This window comes from Achroia grisella, unplaced genomic scaffold, assembly GCF_030625045.1.
Source record: "Achroia grisella isolate CSIRO2021 unplaced genomic scaffold, CSIRO_AGI_Agris_v1 utg474, whole genome shotgun sequence".
Classification (NCBI taxonomy): domain Eukaryota; kingdom Metazoa; phylum Arthropoda; class Insecta; order Lepidoptera; family Pyralidae; genus Achroia; species Achroia grisella.
The window spans coordinates 4571335-4597101 of NW_026712878.1; the positions used below are offsets into that span (position 1 = coordinate 4571335).

At 33.0% G+C, this 25767-nt stretch overlaps 1 protein-coding gene across 1 annotated transcript in view; it reads right to left on the reverse strand.

Moving 5' to 3' along the window:
- The window catches only part of LOC131845454 (homeobox-like protein HDP1), a 36353-nt gene extending 12263 nt beyond the window's left edge, over positions 1-24090 (reverse strand). Inside the window, exon 1 of the mRNA XM_059194518.1 lies at positions 23991-24090. Within this exon, the coding sequence (XP_059050501.1) occupies positions 23991-24090 (100 nt within the window). The remainder of the gene's footprint in view (positions 1-23990) is intronic.
- Positions 24091-25767: the final 1677 nt, after the last annotated feature.

The window sequence follows — 25767 nt, forward strand, 5'->3', positions numbered from 1 at the left end:
GCTACAGTTTGACAAACACATTTGTTCAGAACAGTTCTGAAATCGCCGTGTATGAATCTATGAAGAAATTGAATGAATTTGTATTGTCTTATTAAAACAATATACTATTATGAAAACTTAGTCTGCCACCGATCCTTACCTAAGATGCGCTTTTCTGCATATCGTTGATATAATTGCTTTTTTAAACTGTCTTTCGACCCACTCCGTGACATGACACATTTCGTGTGTAGCGTCCCTAACTGTGGATTTGACTCATCAAATTTACAAAGTGTCGGTTCAGAATAACAAAAAAAACCTTCACATATACTGTATAGTAATGAATCCATCAAACAGCCCCGTGTTACATTTTGATAAACACAGATCTTAAGAACAGTTCTCAATTCACACATTCATTTCCAATTACTCGCGGTTTCAGCAAAGAGATAAGGAATGAAATAGTTAGTCTGTTACCGATCCTCACTTAAGACATAATTTTTTGCATAAAATTGAAATAATTGTTAATTTTTAACGGTCTTACGACCCACTCGGTTCATTTCGTGTGTGGCGTCCCTACTGTGGATTTGACTCATTAAACCTACAAAATGTCTGCTCGCAGCACCCTATCTCGACGTACAAACGGATCCTGTAATTTACAGTTCAACTTTGCATTCGCTTTGGAATTTGTAGGCGAATTCGACTTGATATATTGGTGTGGAACGCTAAAGTTATTTTGTACGTAGAAGAAACCATTTCTCCAGACAGTCATCTAGTTTTCTGTATAGGGACTATTAAGATTCTTTAGAAATTATGTACAAAATCAAACAAAGATAGAATAATGCTAATTATATGGTGAATTGAAAATGTACGGGTACGTTTTATAGCGGAAAGGTTTCATGTATGAAAACCAGCTTTCACCCACAACGAAAACCACCACCAAGGTGATGTTATCGTTGAACACATATAGACAAAATAATTTATCTTTCATTGCTCTTGTAGTTGATATAGAGTATGAGCATTTTAGAACTATATATATATATATATATATATATATATATATGTTAGATTTCACATCATTTTTGTAGAAAAATCCGATATTTTAAAAATATATTAAAAGAAGGTAGTTTGTTTTTAGTACTAATGAAGTACCCAATGTAAAGGTTATTACGAATATTATAAATAGCGCCATCTAGTATTTATAGACCGACCTACTACACTGATGGTCTATAAATACGGATGTCGGTAGTTGAATAATCCTCTTTCGTTGCGTGAGCCGCGGCATTCAGTCGATGAGCGCAGAGCGTGCCGGTTGTGTTTTGGATACAAAAGTGAATTGTATTAGAAATGGGTTTATCCCAGTCTTAGTTGGACCTAGAGGGAAACCTGCAAGTAGTGAAGGTGAGTGTTAATGCATTCTAAAAGGGCCTTTTAAACCTACACCCGTGTCACAAGTCACGGGCGCTACTTGGGGTTTCCCTTGCGGTAGCCGGCGTCAAAGCCTCAGTCGTCTCTCATAATTAGTGCTTCTTACATATATATATTAATAATAATTTATTTATGTTGAATCATTTTGATGACTGTCTCGAGAACTGCTCAGAGTATCCCTCTCTGCTACATGATGGAGCCGGCACCCGCACGGTGAATCCATGAAATGCTGAGAAGTTCATCTCTTCAAATGTGAGTTCTAAATTACGAGATTTTAGGGTAAGAATTTGCATATTTGTTGCTACGTTATGTACATAAGATTAAGTAAATGGAGTGGAGTATATAATATATTTATACATAACATTCATATACATCTTCACTCACAAGATGTACCTAATCCGATTGAAAGGCGTTTTTTATTTCTAACACAGCAGGTAATCCTCGAAACGGATTACAGAACAGGCGTGAGGGGTGAAAGAGTGATAAAAATAGAAATAATCTTTTCTATATACAAATAATTTTAATTTTCAGGTTCTTTTTAATTTATTAGTCAGTGCCTACCCAAAATTTCATTATTTATATCTATTTATTACAATCATTACTTATATAGGATTTCATTATTTATATCTCGAGGTATAGTTTGTATAAACTTGCACCTTGTACCGTTATTCTTAAATATCTTTGTATTTCATATCATAGTAATTATTTTTTTTAACGGCCGCGGAGGCCTAGCGGTTCAAATCACCGTCTTACCTCCGATGGTAGCAGGTTTGATTCCTCGCACGGTACAAAAAAAATTATTCTAGAGTACGATTGATAGTATAATTTTGAATCTTTTCTATGTTTTTTCTTTTTCATAGTTTTATATATCCATATAAAAATATATATTTTAGTATATCTTTCAGTCTTGTAGTACTTAACATAGATCTGCTTAACTTGGGACTAGATTATAAGAGAGTAATATAACCTGTTGCAAACTATTTGCACATTTTTATATATTATTTTTCTATCAACAACACAATTCTAGCAACACACAAGTTTCTTGCTTATTCTTTTGTGATGAATCTGCATTCCGAATAAGCGGTAGAACAAAAAAGCTTGACTATTCAACAGTGCATATATTAAGTTTATTTAAATAAAGATTATTTGTATTTCTATTTATATCAATTTTGAATTTATTTTCATTATAGAATTGTCACTTTTGCCTTGCTACTGTTTGGACTCGTATCTTCATTGTAAGTGTTGTGAATAAAATATATCTATTTAATATAATTACATTTAATTTATTAAAACTAAACCGACTTCGAGTATCTCTGTACTCCCTAAGGTTGGCTGGTATAGAATGCTACTAATAGCATTCTATACCAGATTCATTCTCATATCACTATTCTCTCTTAATGCTCACATTAAGCACGCCTATTGTACAAAATCAATAATGTTTTAAATAAATAAATAAAATGCAAGTTCGACCAAGACTGAATTTATTATTAATGCACCCACATATATATGATAAATCATTTACCCTCATGAATATTACAACAGTAATTTACCATTTTTTATCCATTATTTGATTTACCATTCATTATATCGACGTCTTCATTATTTGACGACCTCGGTGGTCTAGCGGTCTAGCACACCGCTTTACGTCCGATGGTCGCGGGTTCGATTCCTCGCACGGCACAAACATTTGTATTCATGAGTATAATTGTTTGTATCGGTCTGGGTGTTTTCTCTTGTATAATATGTATGTATTTACGAAAAAAAAATTTATGTATCTGTATCAGTTATCTAGTACCCATAACACAAGCTTTAGCTAGCTTAACTTGGAACTAGATGGCGCTGTGTGAATTGTCCTGAGGTCATTATTATTATTATTATTATTATATCGCCCACATAACCTTTATTTTAACATTAAATTAAGATTTCTGCAATAATTGGATACCTGCGAAGTTAAGGCGATCCGCTATTAATTTATATACGTAGGTAGAGGTATACATTTGACCACCACTCTTCCTTCACAGGGATGCAAAAATTATTTCATCCCTATTAAAGCCTTATCACCCCTAAAGCCTACGAGATTAGTAAAAGCTGACCCTTAAGGGATAATTTACTGGTCTCCCCTGTGGAAAGTTGTATAAATTACCAAATTAACTACAGAGGTAACGCGTACCATGTTATTGAGGGTGGAGGGTTGTCGTATGGTACTCCAAAATCACATATAAGCCACCCACATATCATGGGGTCTTAATTTAATTTTGTGTGTACGACGGTGGCAAATTAATTTTGAACTTACATTCGAAATTATTAAGGTTTATAATGTGACGTTTTGTTTATTAATAACGGATTTGATTATTATTAATCGGAATAATTATTAATTACTCTTTTATTAGACGACTTCGGTGGTCTGACGGTTTTTTACACAGATAGTCGTATTACGATGGTCGCAGGTTCAAATATTTGAATAATGAGTGTGAGTGTTTGTAACTGTCTGGCTGTTTTCTATGTATTTATAAAAAAAACATATATTTAAATATTTATATTAGTTGTCCAGTAATCATAACGTGACCTCTGGTTAGCTTGGGACTAGATGACGTAGTGTCAATTCTCTAAGGATGCTAATGTTATCTTCTTTGTCTGTTCCTCAAGACTGAGGGTCGTGACCACCAGGAATGCTCCTTCCAACCAATACTCTCCAGGCATTTCTATCTTGTGCTAAATAATGCAATAATAATAATAATAATGTCTCAGGACAATTGACACAGCGTCATCTAGTCCCAAGCTAAGCACAGCTTGTGTTATGGGTACTAGACAACTGATATAAATACATGGATACATTTTTTTTTGTAAATAAATACATATTATACATAGAAAATACCCAGACCGATACAAACAATCATAGTCATGAATACAAATGTTTGTACCGTGCGAGGAATCGAACCCACGACCATCGGATAGTAAAGCGGTGTGCTAAACCACTAGACCATCGAGGCTGTCAAATGGACCGCCGACTGTATATTTTGATTGACTGCTTCTCGTACAGGATCAGTCCAACGTGCAGGTGCCCTACCTCTGCCCCTTCTACCGTCCACGTGGCCTAACATATTTTTTTTCAAATTATCTGGTTTTCAGCGGGCCACGTGGCCGAAAACAGTTAGCAGACGCTGGAAGCACACAGTAGAGAGACGGGTTCTGATACCCAGTTGTTCCAAAACAGATGCATTAGTGCGGCGCTCCATCCGTGATATTCCTAACATTTTGCGCCAACACCACATCTCGAAAGCTAATGTTATATAATATAAAAATATAAATAAAAATGCATAAGATGTATAAAAAATAGATACCAACCTATTCTCAGACTTACCGAGTATACATATGAAATTTCATCAAAATAAGTTAAGCCGTTTTAGAGGTACGGCAACTAACACTGTAACACGAGAATTTTGTATATTAGACTAACTGACCTGCGCAACTTCTTTAAAGAATAAAAAAAAAAAAATTATATATATATATATATATATATATATATCAAGGACTTCGCTACATGTACCACTTAACAATATTAAAAGCTGTTTAAAATTTCAAATTGATTAACGCGTAGGCCCAAAAGTTTTAATATTTAAATCAGTTTAATTAATTAATAAACTTAATCTTCGTTAACAGCTTAGCGAAGGCTTTGACTTGGGTACCTATGAGTGAGTTAACTTAGTTAAGACTGACCTTTTCACTTAAATCTTAAACATGACGACTCTTGTATAAAACGTAAGCAAAATAAGTTATTCTGTTTAGAATTTAATATAAAAACTGTCTTTATAATAATTATCATAATGTTAATACGTAAAGTAAGGATATTGAACCCTGTTATACGAAAATAGCCCTGACGGAGTAGTATGGAATAATAATAATAATAATAAGTTGCCATCTCCTAATGAGTTTTTTTTTTGGAAGTTAGAAATAATAATGAACTCAGGACAATTCACACAGCGCCATCTAGACCCCCGTTAAGCTAGCTAAAGCTTGTGTTATGGGTACTAGATAACTGATACAAATGTATACATACATAGATATTTTTTTTTTGTAAATACATAGAAAGCACCCAGACCAATACAAACAATCATACTTATGAATACAATTAATGTTTGTGCCGTGCGAGGAATCGAACCCGCGACCATCGGTCGTAAAGCGGTGTGCTTGACCGCTAGACCACCGAGGTCGTCAAATTTCGCACACTTATAGTTTATATAGAGAAGGAATCCAATATTTATTTTTTTATTTATATTTTCCTGGACAATTAACATAGCACAATCTGGTCCCACGGTAAGCAGAGCTTGTGTTATGCGTACTATACAACTGATACTTAAATGTTATTTTTTGTGAACACATACATAATATACACAGAAAGCACCCAGACCGATACAAACAATCAGATACAAATGTTTGAATCGAATGAATCGAACGCGCGACCATCGGAAATACATAAAGAGATGTGCTCAACCACTCGACCACCGAGACCGTCATTCTGACGGTCTCGGTGGTCTAGCGGTTAGCTAATATATTAAAAAAAAATGTATAAAAAATATGTTGAATCAATTAAAAAAAAATACAACATTATATTACAGGAGAAAAAAACTTCAATGTCAAATAATATCAATATTGTTAATTATCAAATCAGCGAATGAAGATTTTTTTCTGCGCTGTTATCAAAAGTAAGTCTCTGATAATAGGATCTTAATAATGTTCAAATTCATATTTTGAATCAATTATAGTCGAATTTAGACTATTGGGCGATCACTGGTATAGATAGATAGATACATATTATTCCCCATTTTCAATATATATATTGTATATATACGACACGAATATATTAGAATATTTTTATTCTGACGTTGATTTTGAATAGAATAGTAGTAAATTATTTTCTATTTTATTAATAGAAAATAATTTATTCAAATAAACTTAATTTAAGCACTTTTGAATAGTAAACATTTTTTTAAATCTACCGCTTATTCGGAAAGCTGTCTCATCACAAGAAGAATAAGCAAGAAACTTGTGTGTTGCTCTTTTAAACAATCCTTGTAAGTTCACATTTTACAAGTCGAAACGTGTGAATACAAACTACCAACCAGCACTAATTTATTTAGGCTTAAATATAAAAACATAATAAGATTAAATCAGTCGTAGTGATAAGAGCCGACCAGTCCCTACAAGCAGCACTCGTTCACTTAATAATAAGTAGTAAGTAGTAAGTAAGTAAGAATCTTAATAATAAGTATGGAATAATAAATAATATAAAAGCATATTCCTATTCTATATTAAATAAAAAAAATCAGCTAAATGTGACATCGGTAAGTTAGAACACTCTTACAAGATACGCCAAGATTGCACTCATAAAAGATTAACATTAAAGGAAGACTTGTGGTGTACACCTACGCCTTCCTCCAATATTAAACTCGATAAAATTTATTACATCCAATTTGGTAATTTTATTAATATTGTTCAAAATCTACCCTGTACCATCGTAAGCACAGATTATTATATTAAAGTCCGTTAGTTTCGGTTCCCGCGCTTTTCCTTCCCCCCCCTTACCTATGACAGAACTGACCGTACGGCGGCCATGACGCGCGCGCATTATTTGTATATTAAAATAAATTAAAACTGAGTTAAACCTACTGTGAAACTGGAAAGCAGGCGAAAATATCTTCGAGACCCTGAAGCCCAAGAAATCCGCAGAACCATACAGGTACGAGACAGACGCTTCCACATAAAGTATTTTCCCTAACAAATATTATAAATGCGAAAGTTCGTGAGTATATTTTCCTAATAAATAAAGAAAAAACTTTAAACTACATTTCCCAATTTTTTTTTATTCTTCATTTATATCCAAATTTCAATATGAAACGGCAACCATTATATTCTCTAATAAAAAGATAATTTTGACAACCAATACAATGATAATTTTGTAGAACAGATTGGATGTTTGTTACTCTTTCACGCAAAAACTACTGAATGGATTTTGATGAAACTTTACAGATCAGAATGACACTTAGGCTATATTTTATATTGAAGTTTAATGAGAGTGAAATCGCGGGCATAGTTAGTACATAAACAAAATAAGTGATATGCATGCCCGCGTAAGGGAATTGCCCTAGCGCCTGCTGGTATTTGCTTTCATTGGTATTTGCTAGTCAGGATTGAGTAGGCGTTAGGAATATATCTGTGTACATAATATATTACCTTCTCAGTGTAGGCATTCCTAGCGGTACCCACAAACTAAAATATCACCCCCTTCGAACTATCCCCCGTCTAATTTAATCAAAATTACAATAGCCTGAGCCGAGGTTTGAACCCCTAACTGTGCCCTCAGACAAAAGTCGTATCCGTCAGGAGCTGGCCTTCCGCTGTTCCTTATGCGGGAGTGCCATCTGCACTCACCCCCTATCGTTCGGTGAAGCTGTAAAGGCCAGTTGGCCAACACTATTAGAATAGTTCGAAAAAAATACATAGATAACTAATAATAACTAAATAACTGATACAAATACTTAGATGTACTTTTTCCTAAATACATACACGTTACAAATAGAAAACACCCAGACCGATACAAACAATCATACTCATGATAACAAATGATTGTATCGTGCGAGGAATCGAACCCGCGACCGTCGGTACAAATAATCATACTCATCAACACAAATGGGTTCGATAACTCGCACGGTTGTTCTGTGCGAGGAATCGAACCCGCGATCATCGGATATAAGGCGGTGTGCTAAACCGCTAAACAACTGAGGGTATTCACCGATTCTATTGTGTCCGAAGATGCAAATAAAACATTTATCTAACTATATATCTAACTTAAGGAACAAATTAGCCAAATATAAACAGATTAGATAGGATCGTAGTTAAGAAGATTAACAAACTAATCGCTTGCATTATCGATCAAAGGTTTAACTTGCCCGTTTAAACAAACCCTGCCGACTAAACGGAAAATAATAACAAAGATATAAACTTACATGAAGAGACATGGAACGGCTAAATGTTATCTGGACCAATATCTATAAAAGAAGAGAAACTGCATTGTTTTTTATAAATTACTAATTGTGTTCTTTAACGCTGCTTGCGTGAATACTATATGTTAATAAACTATAATATATGTCTATCTTTAAAAAAAATATATTATCATTGGAGTGATTGGTTTCAAAGTAGTCTTAATAACGGATAAACTTACCGAATGTCGTCTCAGATGGTACGAGGATTACGTGATCGAAAAAGCCTTAAGACTACCTGATCCCAAAATAGGTAGAGGACGTCCAGTCACCTGGTAGACCAGTATGAACAAGCTTATCGCTGCGGAAAAATTATCCGACCCGACCACCCAGGACTGACTGTCCTGGCGCTGAATTAGGACAGCTGATCCCGCATAAAGTGGGACAGAGCTAAGAGAAAGAAGAAAAAGGTGTAATTGGAGTGATAAACAAGTTGACGACCCACCACTGATGGTAAGTGGTAAGCGACTAAACAGTAACAGTAGAACAAGCATCACGTTATCATGTGACACCTGTGATACCACCCAAGAATTATCATTCATAGATTTTATCCTGTAATTTGTAATAATATAAACATTGAGTTTACCCAATAGTCAATAGTCTAAATTCGACTATAATTGATTCAAAATGTGAATTTGAACATTATTAAGATCCTATTATCAAAGACTTACTTTTGATAACAGCGTAGAAAAAATCTTCATTATTATAAATAAATATATCATATTAATATTATTTGACATTGAAGTTTTTTTCTCGTGTAATATAATGTTGTGTAATTGGAGTGATAAACAAGTTGACGACCCACCACTGATGGTAAGTGGTAAACGCCGAAACAGTAACAGTAGAACAAGCGTCACGTTATTATGTGACACCCGTGATACCACCCAAGAATTATCATTCATAGATTTTATCCTGTAATTTGTAATAATATAAACATTGAGTTTATGTTATTACAAATTACAGGATGAAAATTAGTGAAAATTAGTGAAGAATCTCAATAGATTCTTTACTAAATTTCAATTTTAAAAATTCTATATCATTTAATAAGCGTTTAATAATGTTCACCGCGTCAGAAACGCCGCCGGACAGAGTTAGTTTAGTATTACTAGATTAATTAATATTTTTTTTTATATTCTTTATTCCTAAATAATAAGCTTATATGCAGAAGGTGTCCTTACTGCAAATTAGCATTCTCTACCAGCTGATCCTAAAGTAGAAGAATAGAATAGAATAGAATAGAATAGTTATCATGTGACACCCGTGATACCACCCAAGAATTATCATTCATAGATTTTATCCTGTAATTTGTAATAATATAAACATTGAGTTTATATTATTACAAATTACAGGATGAAAATTAGATAAAATAAGTGAAGAATCTCACTAGATTCTTCACTAAATTTCAATTTTAAAAATTCTATATCATTTAATAAGCATTTAATAATGTTCACCGCGTCAGAAACGCCGCCAGACAGAGTTAGTTTGGTATTACTAGATTAATTAATAGATTTTTTATATTCTTTATTCCTAAATAATAAGCTTATATGCAGGTGTCCTTACTGCAATTTAGCATTCTCTACCAGCTGATCCTAAAGTCGAATTAGAAAGCGTTCTAGGGTAGTTACAACATATACTATGTTGTTATATAGTATATGAAAAACTGTTACAATTATTATATTGCTTACTGTACAGCAGGGTTTCATCCGCGTTGAATTTATAGCCTATGTGTTATTTTGATCTATAAGCTATATTACTGGACAGTTTCATCAAAATCCGTACAGTAGTTTTTGCGTGAAAGAGTAATAAACATCCATCCATACTCAACTTTTGACGGTATCGAAAACATATTTAATTATATACGGTTTTAAATTTGACGTGGTCAATTTAAATTATTAATAATAGTAAATCACGGGTTTTTTTTATAATAAACTTAACGTTCATAAGCGGCTAAAATGTTTTACAGGAATAAATTATTTTACTTATGACATTTAGATGGCAGTTCCAATGGTTATCAATCTACGGACTTGGGTTTAACTTGAGATAAATTAGGTCGTGGTTATACGGCTCATCGGTAACCTCTACATACCAGCTTAATGATGCAGGAGGTGATAGGGCAAGAGAAACAACAATTACTAGTTGAAGGGTAAGAAATAGTGGTTTATTATTTAGTGTCAAGGTTAACTTCCTCATGTTGCGACGGACGCAGGTTCGAGTTAAGTCGTGGGACATTTGCATCTTGAGTGACTTGAGTGGTACGTAATTATGGCTTCAGCAGATTACAGGGTGTAGATATGATAGAATTTGCTTACCATCTTGAATTTATTGGTGAACAAAAAGTACGTTACCTCGATCGATTTTTATTTTTAAAGTATGTAAGAAGCGAATTCCAATGTATGGGTGTGCCCTTCGCGTACAGTAAAGCAACAACAAAACGCAACGCCCTTTTGGTGTTGCGTTTTGTTGTTACTTTACTGTATGTACGAAGCTATGAGCCATTTTGTTTTGCTGTTGCAAGTACATGCAGGTTTAGCTATATTCTATAGTATTGATATAGTATTTCTATAATATATATAGTTCGTAATAGAACCTGTATGATGATACAAATAAAATTCTTATCTATATATCTATACTAATATTATAAAGATTATATGTTTATTTGAACGCGCTAATCTCAGGAATTATAATACTTGTTCGAATTGAAAAAATCTTTTTATGTTGGATAGTCAATTTGTCGAGGAAGGCTTTAAGCTATAATGTTATTAAAAGGAGTTCTTTTAGGTTCCGAAGATACTGGCAGCGTTCCTCCTTTGAATGGCTAGACTAATTCTTTGTCCGAGGTAGCTGCCAGCTCTTCGGTCTTCTGTGATGTCGACTAATCTTTTTGCTATTTCGTTAAAAAGCCTTATAGCGTTGGGACCTCACGGACCAAGGGTCTTGACACCAAAATCATATTTGGAGCCTAGACCCCTAATTTTGAATTTGAATTTGAATTTACAATCTCAAATTCTATTGATATACCAAATTTGATCAACATAAGAGACAAATTATTCAACAGCCTATCAATTTCATAATTCAATACAAACAATTACAAAAAACAATCAGTGTAATCCAACGCGGCATCGAGGCAGCGTACCCAAGATACTGGCAGCGTTGCCTTTTTGAATGGCCATACTTAGTCTTTGGGCAAAATAGCTACCAGCTCTCGGGTCACAAGTAACCTCAAGGAGCCGCGCTGAAATATATGTTAAAAACAATTTGGCCTCCAGGCTCCATGGGCCCAACGTCTCCACGCCAAATGGTAAAAACCAATACGAACCCTCCAGATTCGTATATTTTCGTCTTTTTAAAATTAATTTTTAGAGACATTAATTTTCGTATTTATAACTAATAATGTAGGAAGTCGAACCTTGAAACTTTTCCTGAATTCCCCATAATATCTGCCATCAGTAACCACTCGGCGGGTATCAGTGGAATCCTGTTAATTAAAATTAAGATATCCCATAAATTATATCGTAAACGGCTGTTAGGAAGGCGCTTCAGGGTTTAGTGGCCCATCCATTGGTAGAATTTGCTTATGTCAATATTTCAGTCGCTTTTTAATTGAAATATTTCAATGACTGCTGATTGGGACCGGTGGAAAGAGATAACATCCCAAATAATGAAAAGATTATGATGGAGAATGAATGATGAATAAATGTACCAAGACGCAGCGTGGGAAGACCTCCAGTAAGGTGGACCGACGATCTATTCAAGATCGCTGGAAGGCGATTGATGCGAACAGCGCAGGATCGATCGTCGTGGAGATCTTTGGGGGAGGCCTTTGTCCAGCAGTGGACGTCCTCCGGGCTGATATGATGAATGATTATGAATAGAATAGAATAGAAAATCATTTATTCAAATAAACTTACATTGAAGCACTTTTGATGAACTGGCAATATTTATTAATTTTATCGAGCCCCATTCCAATCGATCTCCTGTCGCATTCAAACGAGTATCGAATCTAGGAAGGCCTGAGTTGAATTACCACTTAATAGGACAATTAGTTTCCATCAATAAAGGCGCCCTTCCAGGTATGGAAAATGGACAGTTATAATGATAAATATTGTGGAAATTATTTAGTTGTACTTATGAATTTATATTTTGAATTCAACTTAGCAGAAATCACACTAGCAAAATAAAAGGTGGACATGATCTAATGAAAAAAAAAACGGAAGAGACAAAAACCATAGATAATAATATAATAAGAACAGATAACATAAATTGTTGTACAGAGTAAGTTGTTATTTAAAAAAAAGAAATATAGAATATAAATATTTTAATATATAATACGTTAATTCAAATTCAAATTCCAAAATAATTTATTCATGTAGGACATTTTAGCCGCTTATGAACGTCAAATTTTTACATTACAATTTTAGTTTTTCCCTACCGTCCACCTACCTACCTACATATAGGAAACTGTTCGGACTATTTTCAGATGAGATATAAGATTATATATAGTTATATTAAGACCTTGGCTTATTAGCGGTTTACTGAATGCTCGATCATCGGAAGTAAATCGTTGTGCTTTACTTCCGATGGTCGCGGGTTCGATTACTAGCATGGTATTAACATTTGTATCCATGAGTACGAGTGTTTGTATCGGTCTGGGTATATTTTATGTATATTATGTAAGTAAAAATTAATGAAAATAGGTAGATGTTTGAACAGACGTCTTTTATTGCAGAGCGCAGTAACAGAAGTAGTATAAAATAAAAATTATATAAAGATAATCATATTTTGAATATGGATAAAAAGAATATAAAAACTGCCAGTGACTCTCATTGTAGGTCTAACAATGTAGGTGTTTACAAAATATAATGTTAATTTAAGTATTTATATCAGTTGTCTAGTACCTACTCAATTTCTGCTTAGCTTGCGGTTAGATGGCATTGTGTGAATTGTCCAGGCATATATATATGTATAAAGATATTATAAATATATGTGAATTGTCAAGGGACATTATATATATTAATATTACTCAATGATACCAATGGATGGGCACGGCGCCCCTCCTCTGAACCCTCCCTTGCTTGAAGAACGTCTTCAGAATTAATTTTCTGTGTCACCGCCTACCTTAATTGCGCGTTTTGCACTTACTGACAGACGCCATCTTAAATATATATATATATATATCCCTTTCAGACCTGAATTATTTTATTACATCCCATGACTTTGGTAAATACGATGCGTCTAAAGTATAATAAAAAGAAAAAAAAATTGCCTTAAATTTTTGAAAAAAAAATTAGTAGTACTAAATTAAATATTTATAAGTGAACAAATGAATACAATTGTTTTCAATCGGAAATTATAATGTAGTTTTAAATGATATTTTATGTCTACGATTGTGCACGCCAGTTTTGAAAGGGATATATAGATATTTAAGATACATAAGTAAACTCCAAAACTTTCAGTGGCTTTCATTAGAAATTTAATCAACCTGATATTGTATCTTTAATAATTTATTTACTAACCGTATGAATGAATTAATTAATAAAACTCTTTAATGTTCCTCTCACAGAAAATACAGTTATATACATAATCATTACATAGTGTAAACAAAGTCGCTTTGCTGTCTGTCTATCCCTATGTACGCTTAAATCTTTAAAACTACGCAACGGATATTGAAGCGGTTTTTTTTAATAGATAGAGTGATTCAAGGGGAAGGTTTATATGTATAATACATGTACACCCGTGCGAAGCCGGGGCGAGTAGCTAGTAATAAACAAAACGAAGAGGTAACAATGGGCCGCCTTGTCGCTAAAAGGCGATCTCTTCCATAACAGTAAGCACATTAACAAAATAGTGTTTCTATTATAACAACAGGGTATTGGAACCTGGATCTACACTTATATTGCGACATGTGTTTAGCCTATAAACGAGGAATCATCAGACATGATTTCAACATTGTAATTTTTATTTTATTCCAAAAAACAGCAATATTCATAATATTAATACAAGATTTAAAGACAAACTTGCTGTCCCCAAGTATCGTTTAGAAAAAGTTAATAGGTCTTTTATGGGAATAGGTATAAAAATTTACAATAAGATACCAAAGGATATGTTGGAATTACCCTTAAATAAATTCAAAACATCTGTTAAATCATATTTACTGAGCAAAGCCTATTACTCACTAAACGATTACTTGAATGACGAGTGTGCATGGCAATAGTTGTTCATGCACTGAATTTTCATTTAATGTTAGACATAGACACCTATATAAATATACATTGTAAATAAACTGGCTTTAAAAAAAAAGTAATTCAATTGAGTTTCTTGCCAGTTCTTCTCAATTGGATCTATATACCGAACTGGACGGTAGGGAAAAAAATAAAATTATAATGTAAAAATTTGACGTTCATAAGCGGCTAAAATGTCCTACATGAATAAATGATTTTTGAATTTGAATTTGAATTTGAATTTATTTCTAATTTTTTACTTCTTTTGTATTGTTATTAGGTGTGAGCTGGAATGGATAAAAGGAGCAAGATCATAACTACTTGGTACCCAAGACAAGGATACAGGAAAAGAGGATGACCAAAAAGAAGATGTAAGGATGAAGTAATTAAAACAGCAGGGGAACTATGGACCAGAATCACTGAAGACAGAGTAGAACAAAAGATTAGAGGATGCCTATGCTTGGAATTATTTTAAATTTTTATTGTTTCACTTTTTCTGTATTGCTGTTATATGTTTGCTGAAATAGATAAATAGAGCACTTGATACCCAAGACAAGGATTAAGGAAAAGAGGACGACAGAAAAGAAGATGGAAAGATAAGGAGTAATTAAAACAGCAAGGAAACTATGGACCACAATAACTCAAGAAATCACTCAAGACAGAACTGAATGGAGAAGATTTTAGAAGACTTTTGCTTGGAAGGAAGCAAAAGTCAGGAAGGAAGGAAAGGAAGGAAGGAAGGAAAGGAAGGAAGGAAGGAAAGGAAGGAAGGAAGGAAAGGAAGGAAGGAAGGAAGAAATATTAGATGAAAATGAAATGAAAATGAAAAATGTTTATTTCTTTAACAAATAGGTTACAATAACACAGTGTTGGGATGACCTAGTTAGCATAGCAATGGTGAGTAGCGAGAGATCGTGGCTGGCGGTGAGCTCCTTCTGCGAGGAAGTTATCTCGCGGAAGGAGGCGGCGGAAAGGGAGCGGGAGTGGACTCGTCCCGCTTCCCTCCGCCGCAGAAGAGCCAGGCCTAGAGGTGGGAGCGTACCCAACTCCGTTCCCCTCTATCCCTCACTGGGGCCGGGGTGACTGCCTTAAGGGAGACAGTCCCCCAATCCAAAGGCCCCGGAGGTGTGCGCATGTACCCACACGCCTCCACAATGGAGTAGGGCGAAATAGGTCGGTCATAACGAGATGGGGCCTGCCCTACAACATCTACAGAACGGGCCGTCGCCGTCGGAGCTTGGGTGGAAATGCACATGCGAATCTCCTGGCTCCGACATAAGCGCTCGTAGGTACACCGTGTGGTTTTTGGTGAGTTCAAGTCTCACACACCACCCCGCCCTCCCACCGGCGGGGTGACGGTCTTTTAAAGATTTTCCACACGTAAAAAAAAAAGTAGGCATAGCAATGCCAGTATCAGGTACATCCCGTTCCTCCATATACATCGTCATGTATTTTTTTTAATTATTTAAGGCATTAAATACCTAATATTATAAACTAAACAAAATGTACCTACTTATTAGAAGTAAAGTATAAAAAAATAGATGTAGTTAAAACAACAACAAAAAATAGTAATAATGTTAGGTCTGAATAAAAGGCTAAACATATGTATTATATATACTTGCCTATCGCAAGATAAATAATTTCATTTCATTTCATTTGTCTAATAATAATCGTGGAATTAAATATAATAATAAATACTTATATACATATAAGATGATTATTATTTCCAAATTAATGAAAGATGATTAACACAATGTAGGTGTTCTTTGATTGAAACTGTCTGATACAACTCTAATCAAAGAAACCTCATTTTTTACAGGGAAACTGTACAAAGCCATCTGCACAGATTACCCACGCACCCATCTTTGCCGCCAAGGAGATTGCTTTTAAAATTGTATTCCAATATAGAAATTGAAACATGGCAGTGGACAGACAGATCTCGATAATTTAAGTTACATTTCTTAGGTATGTACTTAGGAGCAGAAAACTTACCCTTTTACTTTGGCAATCCAAAGCAAAATCAAAGTAAAAGGGTAAGTAAGTTGGACTCAAATTTTCGCCTCACGATTTAGATGTGTAAGTAAGTACATAAGTTCAACACTATTTTCCGCATAAAACTTCAATCTGCAGTAAAAGCATGGCGCAAGGGGTAAGTAGACACTTTTTTCCGGATTAAACCTCTCGTTTTGGTCATTGTGCGTGAAGAGCCGAGACAACTAGAATAGTCAAGCTACTCCCTGAAGTGCAGAAGCCTCCTGGTTTTGAAAGTACCACGAACATTCCAATTTAGAGAAATTGTTAGAGTCATAGCCTAGTGAATTATTACTCTATTTTCTACTCAGAAAGTCAAGAGTAATATCTGGCCGATGCACAAAAAAAACTATATAAGTTAATATTCAATTTACATTTCTTATTGACTCTGCAATAATTGCATCAAACTAAGATTTAATTTGAGAAATAGCGCTAGGCTTGCCATCTGCCACGCTGAATTTAAATATATGTCGCAAAATATCGGTTTGTCGATTATAGTATGTACTATGATCATAGATAACATAATATGACATATAGATAATAAAGCCTCGAACTATGCTATCTAAGATAAAAGCGGTGATTGTACGTTTTAAAGTTTATTCTTATATTCCATTATGCTTATATAATAAAATTATAATAATCACTGGACCACTCACACAGCGATCTAGTGCCCAAATTAAGCTAGCTAGAGCTTGCGTTATGAATACTAGACAACTGATACAAATACATAGATGTATATATTTTTCGTCAATATATACATTATAGAATAGAATAGAATAGAAAATCATTTATTCAAGCACTTTTGTATAATCAACAATTTTTTTTAAATCTACCGCTTCTTCAGAGACCTGTCTCATCACAATAAGAATAAGCAAGAAACTTGTATGTTGCTCTTCTAAACAATTCTTGTAAGTTCACATTTTACAAGTCCAAACGTGTGAATTATTATATTATTTCTGTGTAATATACATAGAAAATACCGATACAAACAATCATACTCATGAATACAAATATTTGTACCATGCGAGAAATCGAACCCGCAACCATCGGAAGTAAAAGGATGTGCTAAACCGCTAGACCACCGACGCTGCCATTTTATTATATAAAGCAAAGATAGAAAAAGAAGCTGAAAAGTAGACGGAATTAAGACATTTATTGAAATCTAATGCATGCTCATAGATTTAGTACGTAATCATAGTTCAGCTGGAGTCGGCTGCAAATTATGCATTATATTGCATGCCATTGAGGAGAGCAGATGTGCCAATATCGATTTAATGCTTTCGCCCCACTACCGTACTGGGATACTTAGGATAGTTCGTGTAATAAATTTATATTTAATCGAATTAGGTGATAATTTGCGGAAGTCCATTTCAAATGAATACTGCTTAGACTATTTGCTCTAACAATAGCATATTCTGGTAATCACTCTATTCTCCCAAACTTGAATTTCACACGATCACGCTGGCGCTTAAGAAGAAGTCACTTCTGTGTCTATTTGTTTATATCTGTTAAACTACACGATGGATTTTAATGCAGTTTTTAGCAATTGATAGAGTTATTCAAGAGAAAGGTTTATGTTATAATACATATAGTTTATGTTATTGTACATACATGTACACCCGTGCGAAGACGAGACGGGTTACCAGTGTAAAAAAAATTAAACAAAATTCAAATTAATATTAAAAAATCATATATTTTTATAGGACATATTTTATTATATTTATTTTACGTTATGATTTAAAATTTTTCCCTACCGTCCAGTTCAGTATATAGAACCAATTGAGAAGAACTGGTAAGAAACTCGATTGAATATTTCACTACTGTATGCATTTATATTATTTTGTTTAATTTTGCTACATTTAACATGTGTGATATCACAAATATTCAGTGCAGAAACTTGACTATCGTTACCTTTCGGTGGAGTATCCTTACAAAGGGTGCAAATCTGATCTCTAGGATCGCACTGCGCTTAACGCACCGCTCAATTACCATTGCTAAAAATTTAAAGTGACTTCTTTTTGCTGTTTGCATAAACAAACTTACCGCACTATAATAAAATTCATTGTCATTTGGAACTCTTAATGCTTCTAATTATTTGTATTCTATTAAAGTCATAAAGTAAAACCTAATTTAAAAATTGACGACCTCGGTGGTCTAGCGGTCTAGCACACCGCTTTACGACCGATGGTCGCGGGTTCGATTCCTCGTACGGCACAAACATTTGTATTCATGAGTATGATTGTTTGTATCGGTCTGGATGTTTTCTATGTATAATATGTATGTATTTACTAAAAAAATATCTATGTATTTGTATCAGTTATCTAGTACCTATAACACAAGCTTTAGCTAGCTTAATTTGGGTCTAGATGGCGCTGTGCGAATTGTCCTGAGATTATTATTATTATTATATAATATCATATATTTTTATTGTTTCAATAAGAAAATTTGCTACTTTATAATAAAATTAATTTTAATTTAAACTCAATAACGCTTCTAATTATTAGTATTCTTTTAAATTTATAAAATAAAATCTAATGTATCTTTTCATTGTTTCGATAAGAAAATTTGCCACTTTATAATAAAATTTAATTTAATTTCAAACTCAATTTTTCTTCTAATTCTTTGTATTCTTTTAAATTAGTAAAATAAAACCTAATGTATATTTTTATTGTTTCAATAAGACAATTTGCCACTTTATAATAAAACTACTACTTTTACTTTTACTACTACTATTTTTAATAATTATTTGTATTCTTTTAAAACTATGAAATATAACCTAATGTATACACCCGGTGCGATATGCCACTAAAAGCACAATTTGTAACAGCGCCGCGTGGGATCGTGGGAGTGTAAATCGCCATTTACTTGTAAATTATACTATTATTATTCTACTATTCGAACCCCCATCATATAATGACTTTCCATTATATTACACTAACTGTGCCCGCGGTTTCGTCCGCGATGAATAGATTACGAAGGATGAATTACCATACAAACTTTCATTCCCCATTTCATAAAATGTTTTCAAAGTTTGTAAACCAAGTTTATATTGTATTCTATTATAGCGTTTATTCAGATCAACTTATATATTATTTTAAAACAAACATAAAACTTAAAAACGAATATATATATTATTTGGATCTTTTTTAATGTCTGTAGATCTGTTTGCCAATCGACAAAGGCCTCGTCCAAATGTTTCCATTCTTCTCTTTCTTGAGCCACTCTGTTCTACATTACTCCTGCCACTGTCCTAATATCATCATCCCATTTTGTGTGGGCTCTGCCTCTTTTCCTTTTTCCTTCCCTGGGATACCATCTTGTCATCAAACTAATTTACTTATATTTAATTAACACCCTAAAATATAGTTTTAAGCAATTTTTTTTACTATGGGCCACTAACCAGACCTCATACTAATCCTATTTTCCACTGGAGCCCCGCCAGCGTACCGTTAGCGCAGGTGGATGCATCATTCCATAATTACGTACAAGCACAAAGACGACACTCGTTTGATGTTCCATGGAGAAGAACAGAGAACAGAACGAACAGGCTCCGATTTCTCTGACATTAAGTTTACTCAACGGTGTACTTAGTCTATTTCTCGAGAGAAGAACAGATAGCTGGCCGAATTTATTTTTTGAACAGTAGTTTGTGCTTCCGACATCTCTGGCACTCAAAAGTGTAGTTAGATCAGATCTAGACTTATTTACTTGTAATTTGCTGGAGTTTCGTAGGATGGCAGTAGATTATTTAGGTAGTATGTAAAATTAGGATTATTTTTATTTTTTTTTACTTATAATTAGTGTCTATATATTAGTAAATAGTGTATATAAGTGTGTCTATATGTATACAATCTACCTAAGTCGGCATATAGGGAAATTGTAAAGCTACCTCAATATGACGTAAATAAATAAATAATCATGAATTAAAAAAATGCACCCTGACTATCCCTTCTATTTTACCATCCGTGAAGATATTTTTTGTGTATCTATAAATAGCCACTGACTGTGACATAAATACAAATATGTATAAGTCACTGCCCGTGGCAATTTGCCATCGTGTAATACAACTTGAAGGGATGCTTGTATATTAGAAAACAAAAGAAAGTCATATATTACTGGGAAGGTCAGGCGAGGTGAAGTTGACATGATTTATTGTTCGACCCCTTAGGCCCTTGTCTCACTCACGATAGATCAATGGTATGACTGAATTGAAGTGATTTAAATATACAAATCAAAAGAAGAATAATTAAGTAATTATAAGACTTACTTAATATTCGGGTTATGACGCTTTTGCAGTAGCATCGGTAGGTGCAGGCGACGGTAATCACTTACCATCAGGTGAGCCGCATGCTTGTTTGTCCCCTGTGTTATAAAAAAAAAAAATATGCTGGTAATCGCTCTATTCTTCCAAATTTGAATTTAAAAATGAATCTGTATTATTAAAAACGTGTACAATATTTATTTGAAAAGAATACGAGCTGAGTTTCTTGTCAGTTCTCATCTCAAAATCATTCCGAACTGACTGTAGATTTGACATATCATAAGAGTCTATAATAGACCTACATGAACAAAGATATTTTGAATTTGAATTTGGACTTCAAAATGTATTAAAAACAACTATTTCCGTAAAGTTATCGTAATGTATTAGTATTGTATGTATGTATGACTGTATATACCTAAAAGAGCAACATGCAAGTTTCGTGCTCATTTATCTTAGCTGAGCCTTCAAATACAAATTCAGAATCAGTGGTAGAATAAAAAAATGAATATTCAAAAGTAATTTAAATAAATTATAAACTTTATTAAAAAGTATTTATTAAGTTTCTTCAAATCCTGCAGATTTAAAAATCTGTAACAGATATTATATGCATAATTGTATATCGTATATGCAAGTTTCGTGCTTATTTCTCTTAGCTGAATCTTCGCGGGTTCGAATCCTCGCAGGGCACAAACATTTGTTTTCATGAGTATGTTTATATCAGCCTGGGTGTTTCCTATGTTTAATATGTATGTATTTACGGGAAAAAAATCTATACATCAGTATCAGTTATCTAGCTAGCACAAGCTAGTACTAATAACACAAGCTTTAGCTAGCTTAACTTGGGTCTAGATGGCGCTGTGTAAAATTGTCCTGAAATTATTACTGTTATTAGATAGATAAAAAATTTATTTACGTTAAAGGAACACATACACAAGGCACTGTAATAATAAGAACAAAAATAAAAACCGATATACAATTACATTAGTCAAGTCAAACAAAATACAATACACAACATAAATACAGATAAAATAAAATGCAATACAGTTAACAAAAAAAAAACGGTTTGAGTAACGTAATTATATTATTATGAATACATGATGTTTATTTTAATTTAGAATATTTCAACTACAGTATCCAGTTTGACCTCAAAGGATTTCTGTTGTAGAATTTCCATTACAGAGGATTACAACAGTAAGCTAACAAAGCTATTGCTTATTCTGGAATGTTAAAATCGTTGTATGAAACATAATAGCACTAAACTGTACTGTGGGTAACATTCTAGAAGATAAAAGAGGAATCGTGGCCTAATTTTCTGGAACTGGCGTCTTTCTTTTCATTTTAGGTTAACCTATATCAAAGCTAGCCAAAGCCTATGAGGCAAAAAATAAAGCCAGGGCTAAATATATTGAATACTATATGTTTATGAATAAAAAGATTATTAGTATTATTATTAATTTGTACAAATCAAATGTATCATGTAGGAGATTTTAGCCGCTTATGAACGTCAAGTTTTTTGTATTAATATTTCCCCACCGTCCAGTTCAGTATACAGATTCAGTTAAGAAGAACTGGCAAGAAACTCAACTGAATTTCTTTTTTTAAAGCCAGTTTATTTACAATGTATATTTACATAGGTATCTATGTCTAACATTACATTAAAATCCCGTGCATGAATAACTATTGCCATGCACGTTTATAATAGGTAGTGATTTCGAATTTGGTCAAGAAGAAATCAAATCAAATCAAAATATCATTATTCATGTAGGTCTATTACTCTTATGATACGTCAAATCTTCTATCAGTTCGGAGTGCTTGCGAGCTAAGAACAACTGGCAAGAAACTCAGCCCTTTCTTTTCAAATTATCATGTACATGATTAAAAGGAACCGATATCAAATCAAAGAAATCCAAGAGATGAATAAAATAGAATAGAAAACAGAATAGAATAGAAAATTAAAGAATTTATTCAAATAAACTTAATTTAAGCACTTTTGCATAGTCAACATTTTTTTTAAGTCTACCGCTCATTCGGAAAGATGTCTCATCACGAGAAGAATAAGCAAGAAACTTGTGTGTTGCTCTTTTAAACAATCCTTGTAAGTTCACATTTTACAAGTCGAAACGTGTGAATACATAACTACCAACCAGCACTAATTTATTTAGGCTCAAATATAAAAACACAATAATATTAAATCAGTCGTAGTGATAAGAGCAGACCAATCCGTACAAGCAGCACTCGTTCACGAGTATGACGGATGAGCCAGCCATCACTGCGCTCGACCATATTTTAGGGATTTTAGGGATTTATTATTTTAGAGAGGGATTTTACCCAATGACGATGTTAGAGAACATAAGTAAAGACGCATAAGTTCTTACACGTTGTATTCAAATATAAAAACAGACGATCTGATGTTTTTGAAAAATAAGGAGTTTTAAATAAATACAAATATATGTATACTGAATTTTTTAATATCTTTTTTTTAACAATATTTATTTTTACTTGTGTGAGACTAGTGCCTTAAAGCCGATGCTTGCAGGGACATTTTATTAGGGTTTCCTTCACATCTCGTTTTTTTTCTAAAAGGTAAAATACAAAGCAGTGACTTAACAATATTCAAGTTTCCTTAAACTTATATCTTAATAATATCCAAACTAATATTAGAAATGCGAAAATAGGTCTGTTCGTTACAAATTCAAATTCAAATTCAAAAATCATTTATTCATGTAGGACATTTTAGCCGCTTATGAACGTCAAGTTTTTACATTAGAATTTTTTTTCCCTATCGTCCAGTTCGTTATATAGATCCAATTGAGAAGAACTGGCAAGAAACTCAATTTAATTACTTTTTTTTTTAAATCCAGTTTATTTACAATGCATAGGTATTTATATAGGTGTCTATGTCTAACATTAAATGAAAACCCCGAACATGAAAACTATTGCCATGCACGCTCGTCATTCAAGTAATCGCTTAGTGAGTAATGGACCTTGCTCAGTACATATGATTTAACAGATTTAATTTATTTAAGGGTAATTTCAATATACCTCTTACTACTTTGGTATCTACTAACTTCTTTTCCCAATCCTTCACTGTCCAGGCTATCCGTCTTTGGAACTCCTTGCCAGTTTCTATCAGATCTGCCATTTTTAAAAACTAGTAAAAACTTTCTCTCCCAGTCCATTTATATAAAAAACTAGTAAAATCTCATATTTCTCTCCAATTAAAAATCTTTCTAATGTAATGTCCTGTTCTGTTACTTTTTGTAAGACATGTAATTAATTATATATTCTATTTATGTATATGTATGTGTGTGTCTATGTGTATATGTATATATATATATATATATATATATATATATATATATATATATATATATATATATATATATATATATATATTCGGGGGGGAGAGGGGATTGTTAGTAATGCGGATTGATGATCTTATTTGTATATATGTATATTTAGTATTCATATAATATCTAACTCTTTTTTATAGTGCGCCACCTACCTTCCCATGGAATTTACCCAATGCTTCTATTTCATATACCACACCCAGGTTGTCTGTAACAAGATTGCTTTAAGCGATACTTTCGGTGGGCCGCCTTTTGTTTGCATATCCGATGATCGGTTCTGGGCTGTTCGAAAGTTTTTTTTTTATTTCCTTTTTGTAATTATTTGTTTCTTTTATGCACAATAAAGAGTTTTATTATTATTATTATTATTATTATTATCTTATTGTAAAATTAATTATACTTTATATTTAAAAGTTTATTAAATAAAGCATTCTTAAAATTAACGTTTTTTAGTTATAAAACTCTTTTGTGACAAGAGTGTAACGCGTTGTCAACATTTTGAATCATGATGAATGAGGTTTTTGGTAATACGGCGATATTAAAGCATAAAAATGCTTAAAATGAATATATGTTAATGTATATTTGAATAGAGAAAGAGATATTAAAGAATATACATGCTTAAAATGAATATATGTTAATGTATATTTGAGTAGACAAAGAGTTTTTAAATAAAGCACGCTTAAAATTAACGTTTATTAGTATATATCTGAATAGAGTAAGAGATATTTAAAAATAAGCATGCTAAAAAGAATATTTGATGACTTAATCATCAAATATTCTTTTTAGCATGCTTATTCTATCTATGTATATGCTTGAACTACTACTCACGCAAAATCTAGTATAAAATATTTCCTTTATACCACAATATCCGGCCTCGTGCATATAGTATGCCGCACCCTACATCTCCGGCCCTCTATTCAGCTAGAGATACCAAAACGGCACGCATTTGAAGTTGCTCTACTATAAAAAGATATATTTTTTATTACAAACCTTGAACTTTTTAATAACATCAAAGGAATACGTAATAATGATAAATTGTGTAATTTTCCGGGTAAAACTGCTATGTCGTGTAATAGTATTTTAGGAATGGGACCTAGAATATATAATAATCTTCCAAGGGCATTAAAATCTATTGGTAGTATCCATCAATTTAAAACTGCTCTTAGAAATATACTGATTGGTAAAACTTACTACACAGTTGGTGATTTCCTGACTGATACATTGACGTAAAGACAATTGATTAATGACTATCGGTATGATGACGTAGTACAGTAATTTTATTTCATTAAACATTAATTGTACCTACAATTTGAAATTTTGCACACCTCTTACGAGGTTAATGTACGGATCTCAACAACATATTTTTAACACCTTATTGTTTACCTACATTTGGCAAATAAAGTATTATTATTATTATCCAAAAATTCTCATCTCCCCTCTTAAGGAGAGGAGATGGCAACATTATTATT